This window comes from Piliocolobus tephrosceles, chromosome 6, assembly GCF_002776525.5.
Source record: "Piliocolobus tephrosceles isolate RC106 chromosome 6, ASM277652v3, whole genome shotgun sequence".
In the NCBI taxonomy this organism is placed as follows: Eukaryota; Metazoa; Chordata; class Mammalia; order Primates; family Cercopithecidae; genus Piliocolobus; species Piliocolobus tephrosceles.
The window spans coordinates 14733460-14748815 of record NC_045439.1 but is presented as its reverse complement, the minus strand read 5'-3'; the positions used below and the strand labels follow the sequence as shown (position 1 = coordinate 14748815).

At 36.3% G+C, this 15356-nt stretch overlaps 1 protein-coding gene across 1 annotated transcript in view; it reads right to left on the bottom strand.

Moving 5' to 3' along the window:
• CATSPERB (cation channel sperm associated auxiliary subunit beta) overlaps positions 1–15149 on the bottom strand; it is a 153142-nt gene extending 137993 nt beyond the window's left edge. The window contains exons 1-4 of the mRNA XM_023205482.1: positions 15071–15149; positions 9599–9687; positions 7559–7699; positions 4247–4307 (exon numbers count right to left, since the gene is read on the bottom strand). Coding sequence (XP_023061250.1) covers positions 4247–4307; positions 7559–7699; positions 9599–9687; positions 15071–15149 — 370 coding nt within the window. The remainder of the gene's footprint in view (positions 1–4246; positions 4308–7558; positions 7700–9598; positions 9688–15070) is intronic.
• Positions 15150–15356: the final 207 nt, after the last annotated feature.

The window sequence follows — 15356 nt, the reverse complement described above, 5'->3', positions numbered from 1 at the left end:
ACGCTGAAAGCCACAAAACCTGGATGAAATACATTTTTAAAAAGACGTAAACAAATGGAGAGATATAGTGTCTCCATGGCTTGGAAGACTCATTACTATTAAGATATTGACTCTCCCAGCCAGGCAAGGTGGTTCATGCCTGTAATCCCAGCACTTTGGGAGGCCAAGGTGGGTGGATCACCTGAGGTTAGGAGTTCGAGTTCAGCCTGGCCAACATGGCGAAACCCCATCTCTACTAAAAATACAAAAAAATTTAGCCATGCATGGTGGTGGGCACCTGTAATCCCAGCTACCGGGGAGGCTGAGGCAGGAGAATCGCTTGAACTTGGGAGGTGGAGGTTATGGTGAGCCAAGATCATGCCACTGCCCTCCAGCCTGGGCAATAAGAGCAAGACTCCATCTCAAAAAACAAAAAACAAAAAACAAACAGATATTGACTCTCCCTAAACTGATCTATAGATTCAATGCAATACAAAATTAAAAATCACTGCAGGATTTTTGTAGAAGTAAACAAGTTGATTCTAAAATTTACATAGAAAGGCAAAAGAACTATAAAAACCAACACAATTTTGAAAAAGAAGATCAACATTGAAGGACTAACATTACTTATAAGACCTATTATAAAGCTAAAATAATCAAGACAGTGTGATATTGGTGAAAGGATACAGTCCAGAAATAGCAATTCAATGGAGATAAAAAGTTTTCACAACAATGGTACTGGAATAATTAGATATCCAAATTCCAAAAAATTAACATTGGCCCATATAACTTATAAAAATTAACTCAAAATAAATCATAGACCTAAATACAAAAGCTAGAAGTGTAAACTTCTAGAAGAAAATGTAGGAGAATATCTTTGTGAACTTAGGTTAGGCAAAGATTTCTTAGCTGTGATGTCAAAAGTACCATCCATAAAATAAAAAGCTGATAAATTAGCCTTCAGCAAAATTGAAAATTCTGATCTTCAAGAGATACTCTTAAGAGATGAAAAGACAAGCCCCAGATGGGGAGAAAATATCTGCAAATCATATCTAATAACACCCGTATCCAGAATATATAATAAACTTGTAAAACATTTGAACAGATACTAAACCAAATGGCAAATAAGCACAAAAACAAGATGCTTAACGTCCGCTGTTAGAAAAATGCAAATGAAAACCACAATTAGACCTGGCATGGTGGCTCACGCCTATAATCCCAGCACTTCGGGAGGCCGAGGTTGGTGGATCACCTGAGACCAGCCTGGTCAACATGGCGGAAATCTGTTTCTACTAAAAATACAAAAAATTAGCCGGGCCTAGTGGTGCGTATCTGTAATCCTGGCTATTCAGGAGGCTGAGGCAGGAGAATCACTTGAATCCAGGAGGCAGAGGCTGCAGTGAGCCGAGATCGCGCCACTGCACTTCAGCCTGGGTGACAGAGCGAGATTTCGTCTCAAGAAACCCCAAACAAACAAACAAACAAACACACAATTAAATGCCACTACGCTTTCTTTAGAATGGCTAAAAATTTTAAAACTATGTCTACACATACATATATGCATACATATTTACAAGCATACACACACACACACATATACTACATTCTGGGATGTATGCAGATCACCTGGTGGTCAGAAAGCAAAATGATAAAGCCACTCTGGGAAATCGTTTGACAGTTTTTCTTATAAAGTTAAGGTTACACTTACCATACAACACAGTAATCCTAGTACTTGGTATTAGCTAAATGCAACAAAAATGTATGTTCACACAAAAAAATGTATGAGATTGTTTGCAGTACCTTTATTCATAATTGTCAAAAACTGGAAAAACCCAAATGCCCTTCAACAAAATTAACTATCCACACCAAAAAATACTATCCAATGAGAACACTAGAGAAACTATAACATAGACAAATCTCCAATGAATTAGCTAAGTGAAAGAAGCCAGATTCAAATTTACGATTTGTAATTTACGTGTAATTTACGATTCCATTTATACGCCCCTGGAATAGACAAAACAACAGGAACAGAGAACAAAACAGTGGTTGCCAGGGCCTGGGAGATGGAGAGGGGTTAATTATGGGTGGAGTGATTTTATTGCCTGAGGCAACTGTCTATGTCTTCACTGCAGTGATTACGCAATTGTAAACATTTATCAAAACCCATAGAACTGGACACCAAAAAGGATATGTTTCATAGAATGCAAATTATACCTTATTTTAAAATGAAAAGAAAAGGAGCAAATCATGTAGTGTAAATCAAGGAGGTGCTGTTTACTTTCAACAACTGTTTGTGGTTCATACTTCAAACTGCTTTCACCACCTAGTTATCTCTAAATTTCTATACAACTCCATGGGCCTCAGTTAAATCATCTGAAAATGAAGATACTAATAGTATCCACCACATAGTTAGGAATAAATGAACTAACATAGAGCATATAGAGCAGTGCTGACATATAATAAGAATTCAATAAATGCTGCCTGCTATTTCTACTGCCACTACAATGACTATTTTACTACCTTTGTTGTTGATGTTGCCTAACCTACTTTTCCAAGATTTTACACACACTCAAATATATTCCCAAGATTTTACATATACTCATAATACTCAAATTCATGCCATAGCAGTAAATAAGGTGATTAAAGAGGAAAAAGTAAATGAATATGATCTCCTTACCTCTGAACATTTTTTCTCTGATTTTTAGCATATTACTATCTACATAAACCAGCCTCTCCTATTACAGTACTAGCACAACGATATTTCTTTTTACTCAGTCCAGGGAGTTGTATCAGGAGAGGAAGAGCTAATTTGGTCTTTTTCTAAAATCCTTAAGTTCTCATATCATCTTTGTTCCTGTCTGGGTGACTTTAGAATCAATGCTTTTCTAAAATTAAAGTTTGTAAATAAAGAGTAGAAGTAAAAATAACATGTGATCTTCACTTCTTCGATGGTCAAATGAATGTCAATATTGTGCTAAGCTTCTGGAATAACATTCTATCATTATATTAACAAGAGTTAGGCTACATAAAAAATAAGAGTACAATTTTCAAGATAAATTCCTTTAAAAATCACACATAGCTCCAATAAGAAAATTAATTTGAAAAAAAGTTGAGTAAAGGGTAAAGATAGTGATACAATCTATGCCAGATGTTATGGCACTGGAGCATCTATTGCAGACCTTTATCTTTGACACTTTTTTATTTATAGAATCTTTTCCATCATCTCTAACTTACCCTCACCTTGCCTTACTTTCATTCTATAGGACACAGTTTGGAATGTCCTTTACTCCAGTACCAGGAGGGGTTGGCCTGTATGTTTTCCCCATCCCACTCTCCCAATCCATATTTGCTTGGTACACAGGTGGATGCTGGATCAACAATGAGTCAACTGCAGATACTGTCCTGGGAATTTGGAACTGGGCTGACCCATAAGAAAGATACATAAAATTCAACTGTAATGAGGCCACTTTAGAAAGCCTGTCTACAAAAAAGAAAAATAAATGTAAATTTATAGAAAATACAGATAAGACAGACAAACAGGGTGAAAGTATTCCCTCAGTTCTCGATGGTTTTCCATTTCTTATTTCTAATTCCTTCCTATGAGATGGCACATTTTTGTCTTTGGGTTCTATGACTAAAATAAATTTCTTCTTTTTCCTTAAGTGGAGTCAAGTTGGTTTTGTTTAATGTACCTATCATATTAAAACAACAAACCTTCCACCATTTTTAACCTCTGGGAATGTGTCTCATGCCTAGAGATCTACTAGGTCAGTTCACTAGATCAATACTCACAGTTCCTGGAATTCGACTTTTCTCTTCTTTTCACCTAGGTATATACAGTAGCATATGATGCTACACTGCCACAAAATACTTAATAGTAGATTCCATAATAAAATAATACATCATATGTACAGCTTATAACATATTAAAATTAATGATTCATCTTCAGTAAAATAAGTTAGTACCCATATTAATACTACAATTTCCAAGTTCTAAGAAATGAGTTTATTTTAAATAAAGGATAACATAAACGTTGTATATGTCAAAACAATCTACCTATAATAGGACTGTCAGATAAAATACAGTATCCCAGTTAAATTTAAAATTCAGATAAACCACAGATAATTTTTAGTAAGTATGTCCCAAATATCACATGGGAGATTTACATGAGACAACAAATCATTTTTAAGATAATCAATTATTTTAGTTCTTTTTATTTGATAAATCCAGACCCGGGGGTAAAAGAATTAATTCAGATCACTCTTACCTGTGTTTTGTGTGATGTTTTCTCTAGGAATATCAACCAACCAGAAAACCCGATCACTGAACTTGAATAAAGAAGACATCAGAAAACAATGTTTTACAACATTAATAACAACATGTCACATTCTACGCTAGCTTTTTAAAAGAGAATTAAACAAAAACATCCAATGCATATGCCTTTTACCTAGAAATTTCACTGTTAGGAATTTTTCCTACATTATGCTCACATATGTGTGAAATAAAATGTGTTCAAGAATAATTTTGCATCACTGTAATGGCTGAACATTGGAAATAATGAAAATATTCATCAGTTGTGTATAACATAGCCACACAGTGGAACTCTATACAGCCAAGTTTCGGTAGCACAAAGTTGAAGTATTTACTGGCATGACATGTCAGAGACAGAGCTTGAAGTTGACAGAGCATTTGGGATATTAAGAGGAAAATTCCAGGAATAAGGAAACTGCAAGAACGGTAATCTCTGAGATTTAAATATAAACTGTGACCAAATTCTTGGGCAATAAACATGCAAAGGACACTCCCAGAAGACCAGTTTGTAAAAACTAGCAGTGCAAGCTAAAAGAATTGAGTAGCGATTTCAGCTGCCAAAATCACAGGTAAGATATTAGAGACCCGTGGTACAATTCATTTTTGAAGAAATAATGGCCAAAAACCTTCCAAATTTGCTAAACTTACAATTCAAGAAGCCCAGGGAACCTTACTTGGGTAAATCCAAAGAGAAAAATCTTAAAAGCATCCAGAGAAAAATAACATATTACATACAGGAGACAATCATAAAATTAACAGCTGATTTCTCATTCAGAAGCAAAGGTGTCTGATGACATTAGAATAAAATTTTCAAAATGCTGAAAGAAAGTGAAGTCAACAAGAAATTTTATATTTGACAAAACTATGCTTCAAAATTTCAGTTGACTGCTAAAAACCTATTAGATCTTACAGACAAGTTTAGCAAGGCTGCAGGATACTAGATCAACATATAAAAATCAATCATTATATTTCTATGTACTTGCAGTAAACAATCTGAAAATGAGATTAAGAAAGCAATTCCCTTTACAACGTAAAAAAGAATAAAATATTAGAAATAAATTTAGCAAAAGAAGTGTAAAACTTATATTCTGAAAACATAAAACATTGTTGAAAGAAATTAAAGATCTAAATAAATGGAGAGACATCCATGTTCATAGATTGGAAGACTTAATATTAGTAAAATGGCAATACTACCCAAATATATGTATGGATTCAGTACAGTCCTTATCAGAATCCCAGATGGCTACTTTGTAGAAATTGGCAAGCTTATCCTAAAATTCATATGGTAACTCAGACTAGCAAAAATAATCTTGAAAAAGAAGAACAAAGTTAGAAGATTGATGCTTCCTGACTTCAAACTGTAGTACAAAGCAACAATATCAAAACAATATGATACCAGTATAAAGATAGACGTGTGGATCAATGCAATAAAATTGAGAATCTAGAAATAAACTGTCCCATTTATGGTCAACTTATTTTCAACAAAAGTGCCAAAACAATTCAATAGAAGAAGAATAATAGTCTTTTCTACAAGTCATGCTAAGACAGCTGGATATCCACATGCCAAAGAATGAGTAAGGACCCCTATCTCACATCAAACACGAAAATGAACTCAAAATGGATCCAAGATCTAAATGTAAAAGGTAAATTATCAACCTCCTAGAAGAAAACATGTGGGGTAAAATTTCATAACCTTGAGTCAGGCTATGGTTTTCTACACATGACACCAAAAGCATGAGCAACAACAGAAAAAATAGATACAGCAGACTTCATTAAGAAAAACTTTTGTGTATTAAAGGACACTATCAAGAAAGTGAAAAGACAATGCATAGAATGAGAGAAAATATTTGCAAATCATATGTCTGATAAGAGACTTGTATCTAGAATTTATACAGAACTTTTACAAATCAAAAAGACAAATACCCCAACTAAAACTCGGCAAATAATTTGAATAGATATTTCCCCAAAGAACATATTCAAGGGCCTAATAAGTACACAGAAAGATACTCAACATCATTAGTCATTAGGGAAATTAAAATCAAAATTATAATGAGATAGCACTTTATACCTACTAGGATGGTTATTTTTAAAAAGACAAATAAAAACTAGCATTGGTGAGGATGTGGAGAAATGGGAACCCTAACCCAGGTGTGGTGGTATGCACTTGTAGTCCTGGCTACTCAGAAGGTTTAGGCAGAATTTCTGGGCACTTTAGCCCAGGAAATCCAGCCTGGGCAACACAGCAAAACCCTGTCTCTAAACAAAAAGAAAGAAAGAAAAGAAATTGGAATTCTAACAAGCTGCTGGTGAGAATGTAAAACAGTACAACCACTTTAGAAAACAGTCTGGCATTTCCTCAAAAGGTCAAACATGGAGTTATCATGTGATCCAATAATTCCATCCCTCGCCATGTAGCTAAGAAAAATGAAAACATATTTCCACAGAAAAATTTTCACATAAATATTCACAGCAGCACTACTCGTAAGAGCCAAAAAGTGGGAACAGCCCAAAAGTTCATCAACTGATAAATGGATAAACAAAATGTGGTATTTATACAATGTGATATTATTTGGCCATATTATGCTAACTGAAACATATTCTAATTGAAAGAAGCCAGTCATGAACACTACATATATATGTTTCATTTACATAAAATGTTCAGAGTTAGAAAATCTATCGAAACAGAAAGATTAGTGGTTGTCTAGGGCTGGGGAGTGGAGGGGGGATTGGGAGTGACTGCTAATAGTTATAGACTCTCACTTTCATCACTTTTGGAGTGACTAAGGTATTCTGGAATTAGTAGTGATGGTTGCACAACTCTATGAACATACTAAAAACCATTTAAGTGCACATTTTAAATGAGTGAATTGTGTGGAATTATATCTTAATAAAGTTGTTGCCAAAAAAGAGGTGAAATAAAGACATTTTTAGGAGGAAAAAAACCCAGAGAATTATTTGCCAGCAGTTCTACACTGTAAGAAATGCTAAAAGAAATTGACATCAGATGGCAACTTATACCTACAGGAAAGAATGAGGAACGGTATAAATAATAAACATGTAGGTAAAGGGTACAAATAAGTATTTCTTCTTCTTTAATTTATTTAAAAATATATGACTGTTTAAAGCAAAAAATGTAACACTATCATTGGGCTTAACACATACATAGATGTAATATTACTCAGCTACCTATTTTAAAAAAATACATCTTATAAGGAAGAGTATGCTTCTTGTTAATAACATATCACAGAATAAGATAAAATGTAATTACCAACGTTAAATTAAAGTGGAAGATGCCATTATATGTACTATTAATGATTCCCAAGCTGGGAGCCAGTCCTCCTGATGTGAACACACTTAGCATTCCTCTTGATGCAATTTCATTTTCAGTTCGGAAGAAACACTGGATTTTCTTTAGGAAAGAGCAAGAAAAAAAAACAACAACTAATAACCACTTGCTGCAGAGACACAAGTTAGTAGATCTAAAAGTGATTAGTAATTCCAGTTTCTAGTTAGAAAAAAAAAATCTATTTATAAAATTATACTTTCAGAACTCAGTAACCTATTATGCTGGCATCATAAAGGTTTCATCTTTATAATAATCTTTTCTATCATAGAAATGGTCATTATTATTACATGTAGTAAACATATACTCAAAGCAATATGTTATCACAAATAGAAGTTCTAATTTTCTTAAAATTGTTATTTTGTGTCTAAATAAAAAAAGAAGCAACTGTATAAAGCAAACCTCATTTTACTGCATCTTTATTGAATATTTCCTAGTTTTGAGGAGGTATATGAAAATGTAGCAATCAGGAATGGTGAATTTTACTGAAAACTAACAAGAGACAGATACCAAGAGCTTTATTTCAATTAGTTCTCCTAGTACTTAAGATCACTTTGCGCAAGTTCCTTATCTGAGTTTTAGTTTTCCTAATCTAAAAAATGGGGAAATACATTCATTCCAAAAACATCTATCGAGCCCTTCCTATGAATGGTGCTGGGAATGCAGATGTGAATAAAACAGACAGAACCCTCTGCCCCTGTGGAATTAACATTCTAATGGAGATTGGCAGGGAGACAAACTGGATGGAGAGATTGGTAGATGGATTGGTAGAGAATGAAGGAAAAGATAGAAAAAATGAAATGAATATAGAATACATTATAAGAACGAAGCAGGAAAGGGAGGTTGACAGTGCAGGAGTTTGGGAAGGCAGTACAATTTTTAACAGGGTTATTAGCAAAAAAAGAAACAATAGTACTTTCCTCAAATAAGATTAAATGTGTAGATTAAATGTCATAATGAACATTAAACATTTTTTTTAAATGCCTGATACACATAGACACTTTATAAATGTTAGCTATCACTTCTAATACTACTGCTGCTAGAACTACTGTACTACAACTATCCAAAAAGTAGGTTATAATTCCCATTTTAGAAGAAGAACTGAGGGTCAGAGAGTTTAGGTAACCTGCCCCAGGACACACAGACCATAAATGGCAGAACCAAGACTGGACCCCAGCTACGTAAGTCCGTCTTCTTCCAAAGCCCATTCTTTTTCCATAACATATAACAACAAATCAGAAATGCATTTTTGGCTCAGAGAGCATACACTTCTCAATAGTTGTATATATAAAGCTTAAATACATACTTAAGCATATCAAGAGGAAATTGTGGCCTAAGTCAAAGCAGGCTTAGGAATAAATACATTTGTTCTCATGGAGTCTTTTTCTTTGTTTTCATTATATTTATCATAGATTTTTAGATAGTCTGTGCATTTTTTATTAACGTATATTTTTGTTAGTATTTGCTGCATGATCTTGATAGCATGCTTTATTTTACTCTGTTGTGTGTGTTTTTAAAAAGTCTCCCATTATTTGAATCAAAGGATCATATCATTCCTTACCCAAAATGACAACTTCAATGTGGTACTTGTTATAGAAAGGCAAGACAGATTTTCAAGGTCATGTGAGGTAGCTTTCCTTCTCTAATAGGCTACATCTGTCAGACTTCAAAAGGCCAAATCAACTCCACTAAAAAGCGGAGGGAGGAGGCATCATTTTAAAAAAGAAAGAATAAAAGCAAAAACACACAGGATACTCTATGGCTAAGTGAAGTAGTGAAGTATTTTACCTGCTCCAAGTAGACATACACTAGCAAAGACAGAAAAAATTATTATTTATATAGAATTTTCCTCCCCAAATCTGAACGTAGTAGAGGGTATCCGGAAGGAATACAGTGCTATTGGTCTTACACATGGACTCTAAAGGAACGTGAAGGGTTATAACACATGCTATCAGTGGACCTTACCAAGTTTCCTGAGAAAAGAAATAACTTGATTATTTCAGTCTCTTGAGGGAACCCTCTGCTAGAACATGCAAAGTGTTTCTCTGTATCACCTAAATAATAAAATATATATATATATATTAGATCACTGATAGAAGACTGTCCATAAAAATACCATGTTTCTAAAAATGACAAAATATTTTTAAGGAATAAGAATTATAATTGTACATTTTAAATTCACTTTAGGTAAAATTCAAAATTTCCCCCTTGTTTTTCTTTTTACACATACGCTATCAGGCATGTTTAAAAAGGGAAGGTTTGGCTGAAGCACTAATGTAACTCATGCTAGACCATGACACAAAAGTTTTAGAGGTAGACAAAAACCAGTTCTTGACACTTCAGCGCCTCACCTGGAGGGTATAGAAGGATCCAGAATTGGTGACTGCAGAGAGAATTTGTGTTTTGATAGAGAGGTACTGAATGAAGATGTTGGGAGGAGGACCCCTTCTACTTATTTACCTTGTGTCTGAGGCAAGAGGGTCTGATGGGCACACTAAAAAAGTAACATGTATCCCTGCAGTTTGGGGCGCAAACTCAGACTCCTACTTAGAAAATCTAGAAGGTAAGAGATGATTTGGTGGACAGAACAGGATATGGTTTGTTGAGAAAGAGATGGGTATGTTAATGATATAGACAGGAGACAGAAATACTGGGTAGAAGAGGCAAAGGCCCCATCCTCAAGCCTGGAAACCCACAGCCCTAATGAAAACAGGCATTTCTGTTTTCGTGTCCAAAAGTTGCCTATCAGCCCACCACGCCGCCTATCCTATACCCATATAAACCCCAGATCCCAGGCCTCAGAGCAGACAAGTAGACAAGCAAGGAGATGAACAGAAGAGCAGAAGAATAGCAGAGAGAAGAGAAGGAGCGTCTAAATGCCAAGAGGAGCTCTGCTGGAGATGGTCGGAGAGGCCAAAATCCAGGGGAAGATCATCTTCCCACGCCACTCCCCTTCTAGCTCGCCATCTATCCTGCTGACAGCCACCTCAGGACATTCAATAAAACCTCTGCATTCATCCTTCAAGTCCATGCGCAAACTGATTATTCCTGGATGTCAGACAAGGACCTGGGTACCAAGAAGGCACTGAGCTGGTTAACACTTAAACGGCCCATGGATTGCAAGGCTAAGAGGGCACACTGTAACACACACCCACTTGGGCTTGAGGAGTCACAGGCTTGCTCCCACCCGTGGATGCTGCCATGGAGCCAGAGCCCAGGTGTGCTCGTCCGGCTCCTGCACCTGCCCATCTGCATGGTCCCCATCCCATAAGGGGTTTGAGTGCCAGAACAGCCACACCCCTGTATGTCCTGCAAGAGGGGCCAGGGAACTCTCCCATTTCATTAAGAGTCCTGCACAACCAAAATTTACTGGGGCAAAAGATGGATGAATGCTTCCTGTGATCCAGATATAGGTCACTGGTGAAAAAAAACTAACTTAGGGTCATCTAGGTTCCTGTCCTCAAAGGTCTCTCTGAGCGGCAACTGGCTGTCAGCAAAAAGTATTTGAAGGCATAGACAAAGAAATAAGTGACCAGTGGGAATGAAGAAGTTTTTGCCTTTGTTAGAAGAACTGCGGATAAGAGATTCCCGGTAATGTGAGGGAGGGGAAGGGGCTATGAAGGACTCATTCAAGTGCCCAGAGATCAAGGGTCAGCTTTACACATCTGCTGGAACTTGAAAGTGCAAATGTCAGATGGTCCCCTCAGAACCAGTTAGGGCAGAACTGTGCTATTCCCTCCCACATCTCCCTCCCTTTCTACAACGCTGGAGCAGGAAGGGTCAAAACCTAAAGTTGATGAGACAATGAAAAGGAATCTAAACACTAGGTGGAGAGAAGGGAAAGTTATCTTAGCCTTTCTTCCTCACCTATAGGCTTCCCACCAGCACAGGCCCAGACAGGAAACAGGGAAGAAACTTCAATTATAAAATAAGAGTTAAATTTGACTTGACTTGTACATGGGCTTGGATATTTTAATTACAACAATTACAATGCAAAAGTGTTTTAAAATTTCAAATGCTCAGAGAACTGATTTTGGCTCAAGGGGAACATGTGCAGATTTGTTACAAAAGTATATTTTGCATACTAAGTTTTGGAGTACAAATGAATCTGTCTCCCAGGTAGTGAGCACAGTGCCCAACAGGTAGTTTCTCAGCCCCTCCCTGATCCATTTCTCCGTCCCTCATACTCCCCAGAGTTTATTGTTCTAGGAGAACTGTGTGAATCATCCAATTGTAACCAAAAAAATCTTGGTTCTGGCCCAAATATTCATCCAGTGACAGAGGAAGAACCATGACAAAGATTGGATTTAAATAGGAGGTGAAAATAAATTTAATTTATAATTGAATGCTACTCATTCTGTTTGTATAATGTAATGATTGTGATGCTATTACTGAAATTCTATAAGTAAACATATCTTTACAAATATCACAAATATGCAAAGTATACAAATATTTCTGGAGGTTATAATGTTAAACAGTTTTCAGAGTTTAACATTCAACTTACACAATCACTTTGCCCATACTTGACAATGCTATCAGACCCATTTTTTAAAGCTATAATTTGATTGTGAAGTCCAAATCACTTCTCTGTTTAAAAATCTTCACTGACACACCCTTACCTCATGAATTAAACTCCTTAAATGATGAGAGGCTAAACAGAAGGAAACTAACTCCTTTGAATAACATACTTTGAGCCATTAAAGCTCAAATGGGTTGAGCTGGATTTAGATGTTATTTTATGAAATTCCCACAATACCTTGGGCCATATATATTACTGTCTCCTCTTTAAAGAAGAGGATATCAAGCTCAAAGTTCATATAACTAACAACAGTGGGCCAGACTGGAATCAAGTTGTTTCTGACTCTAAGGGCCATCCTCTCTTTATCCCCCTACACACTCTTTCAATAGTTAAATCCATTTTGTCAGTCTCCCCTGCACACAACCTCATCCATCACCTCTGAAATGCATGGGGTTCTCTCTACTTCCATTCTCTGCCTCAAATTTTAATACATTTTAAGATCCAGTTCAAATAGAAATTGTTTTTGTTTGTTTGTTTGTTTGATATAGGGTCTTGCTCTGTCACCCAGGCTGGAGTGTAGTGGAGTGGTCTTGGCTCACTGCAACTTCTGCCTCCTGGGGCTCAAGCGATCCTCCCACCTCTGCTTCCTGAGTAGCTGGGACTGCAGGTGGGCACCACCACACCTGACTAAATTTTGTATTTTTTTATAGAGAAAAGGTTTTGCCATGTTGCTCAGGCTGGTCTCCAACTTCTGGGCTCAAGGTATCCTCCTGTCTCGGCCTCCCAAAGTGCTGGGATTACAGGTGTGAGCCACTGCACCTGGCCAAAGAGTTTTTTCTAACACTCGTCTCATTGCAACTAGTTGATTTGTCCTCTGCACTTTGGTATCATTTTGTGAATTATGTACTCATATCAACAGAATCTTTTGGGCTTGGGTGGCAAAAACAGAGGCAGAGATACTGTGGGGAGAGATAGAGAAACAATTTCCAAGTTTTCTAACTTTCCCTCCACGGACCCCTTTGCCTAGAAATTCTCAGATTATAGAGTTTGCTAGATTCTGTTACAATAATAAAACACAGAAAATTACTCTTTTGCAAGCTTCTAAAGGAAAGATGTGCCAGAAAAGTTATATTTTCAACAGTATGTGACTTCTTTAACAAGAATCATGATGTAAAGGGAAACCACACAAGTGTAACCACCAATGAAATGCCTTCTCTGACTACAATAAAAATCCACTGTGGGACAAATGTATAGAAAAAAATACCATTTATGAAAATCATTCATTGCCCTATTCACAGTTATACAAACACAACAGTCCCCCTTTTTCTGTGATTTCACTTTCCACAGTTTCAGTTACCTGTAGCCAATCATAGTCCAAAAACATAAAGTGGAAACTTTCAGAAATAAGCAATTTATAAGTTTTACATTGTGCACTGTTCTGAGTAGTGTGATAAAATCTCATGCTATTGGCCAGGTGCTCTGGCTCACGCCTGTAATCTCAGCACTTTGGGAGGCCAAGGCAGGTGAATGATGAGGGCAGGAGTTCAAGACCAGCCTGGCCAAGATGGGTGAAACCCCATCTCTACTAAAAATACAAAAATTAGCCGGGCATGGTGGTGTGCACCTGTAATCCCAGGTACTCGGGAGGCTGAGGCAGAGAACTGCTTGAACTCGGGAGGTGGAGGTTGCAGTGAGTCGAGATCACACCACTGTACTCCAGCCTGGGTGACAGAGTGAGACTCCATCTCAGAAAAAAGAAAAAAAGTCTCATGCCATCCTCCACCATCCAACCCAGGATGTAAATTATCACTTTGTCCAGCATATCCATACTATATGCTACCTGCCTATTAGTCACTTAGCAACTACCTAGGCTATCAGATCAACTGTCCCGGTAACACAGTGCTTGTGTTCAAGTAATCTTATTTTACTCAATAAAGTCATTTCACAAGGCCTATGTCATTCACCTTACTTCATCTCATCACACAGGCATTGTATCATCTCACATCATCACAAGAAGAAGGGTGAGTAGAGTACTAAGATATTTAGAGACAGAGAAGAAAGACCACATTCACATAACTTTTACTACAGTATATTGTTCCACTTGTTTGATTTTAATAATAGTTATTGTTAATCTCTTACTATGCCTAATTGATGAGTTAAACTTCATCATACATATGTATGCACAAGAAAAAACAGTATATATAGGGCTCGGTACTCTCTGCAGTTTCAGGCATCCACCGCGGGTTCCTTGCAGGTAAGAGGGACGACCTTACAGCAATGAAGTTGAAAACAAAAGCAGCAAAAGTGCTTTCCATCTCTCTCTCCCCACCACTGCTGCTTCAAGGGATGAGGGCATGCCACATCAAAATATGCCACTTTGTCACATTGATTATTTTGAGCCAAAGGTAATCAAGAAACAGCAGGTGCACCTAAAGCAGGACAAATCTCCCATGATAAAGGTACCCTCCCTGTACCTTTCTCAGAACCATAAAAGTCCTACTGACTAATTCAATCTGTGTGTTACTTTTAGAAAACTCTTTTCAACCTCAATCCACTAGCCTTATAATTCAGTTTGCATTCATACAACAATGCAACCATTCATGGAGGAAATAATTTTAAAATGTCTCTTCAAATACAGTTTTGCAAGTCTAAAATTAAACTTTAAATATTCTATGACTTTACAGTGATAAAATACTGTAACCAGAGAAAAGTCTCCATGTACACAACTTGATAACAATAGGTTCACAATGATATTAGAAGCCGCTAGACCAGAGTATAATTGACAATATTGGGGAACAGTTGGAAGATAAGATAAAGAAGAAATACTAAAAGAAAAAAATTTTTTACTGTTAATAAGGAAGGGACACAAATAAGAACTCCTGAGAAGGAAATAGAGAGTAAGACAGTCTGAAACTTACCTTTATTATATACTATTCCTGATGAAAATTCAAATATGTTCAAAAGCAAAACTGAAACATATATAAGTGGCAATTCCATCTGTTGGAATAAATAAGAATTATTTTCTTCACTTACTTGAACATATTTTTGAATTCCTTTTGCTATAAACAACTACAAAGTAGTAAAGAAATAATCTCAACTTAATATTCTTAATATTTCACACTATGTGACAAAAGCAGACAACACAACAGTTGACTAAGCTCTAAATTTACTTCCTACTTGGTATTAAAGGTAAATTTATAGATA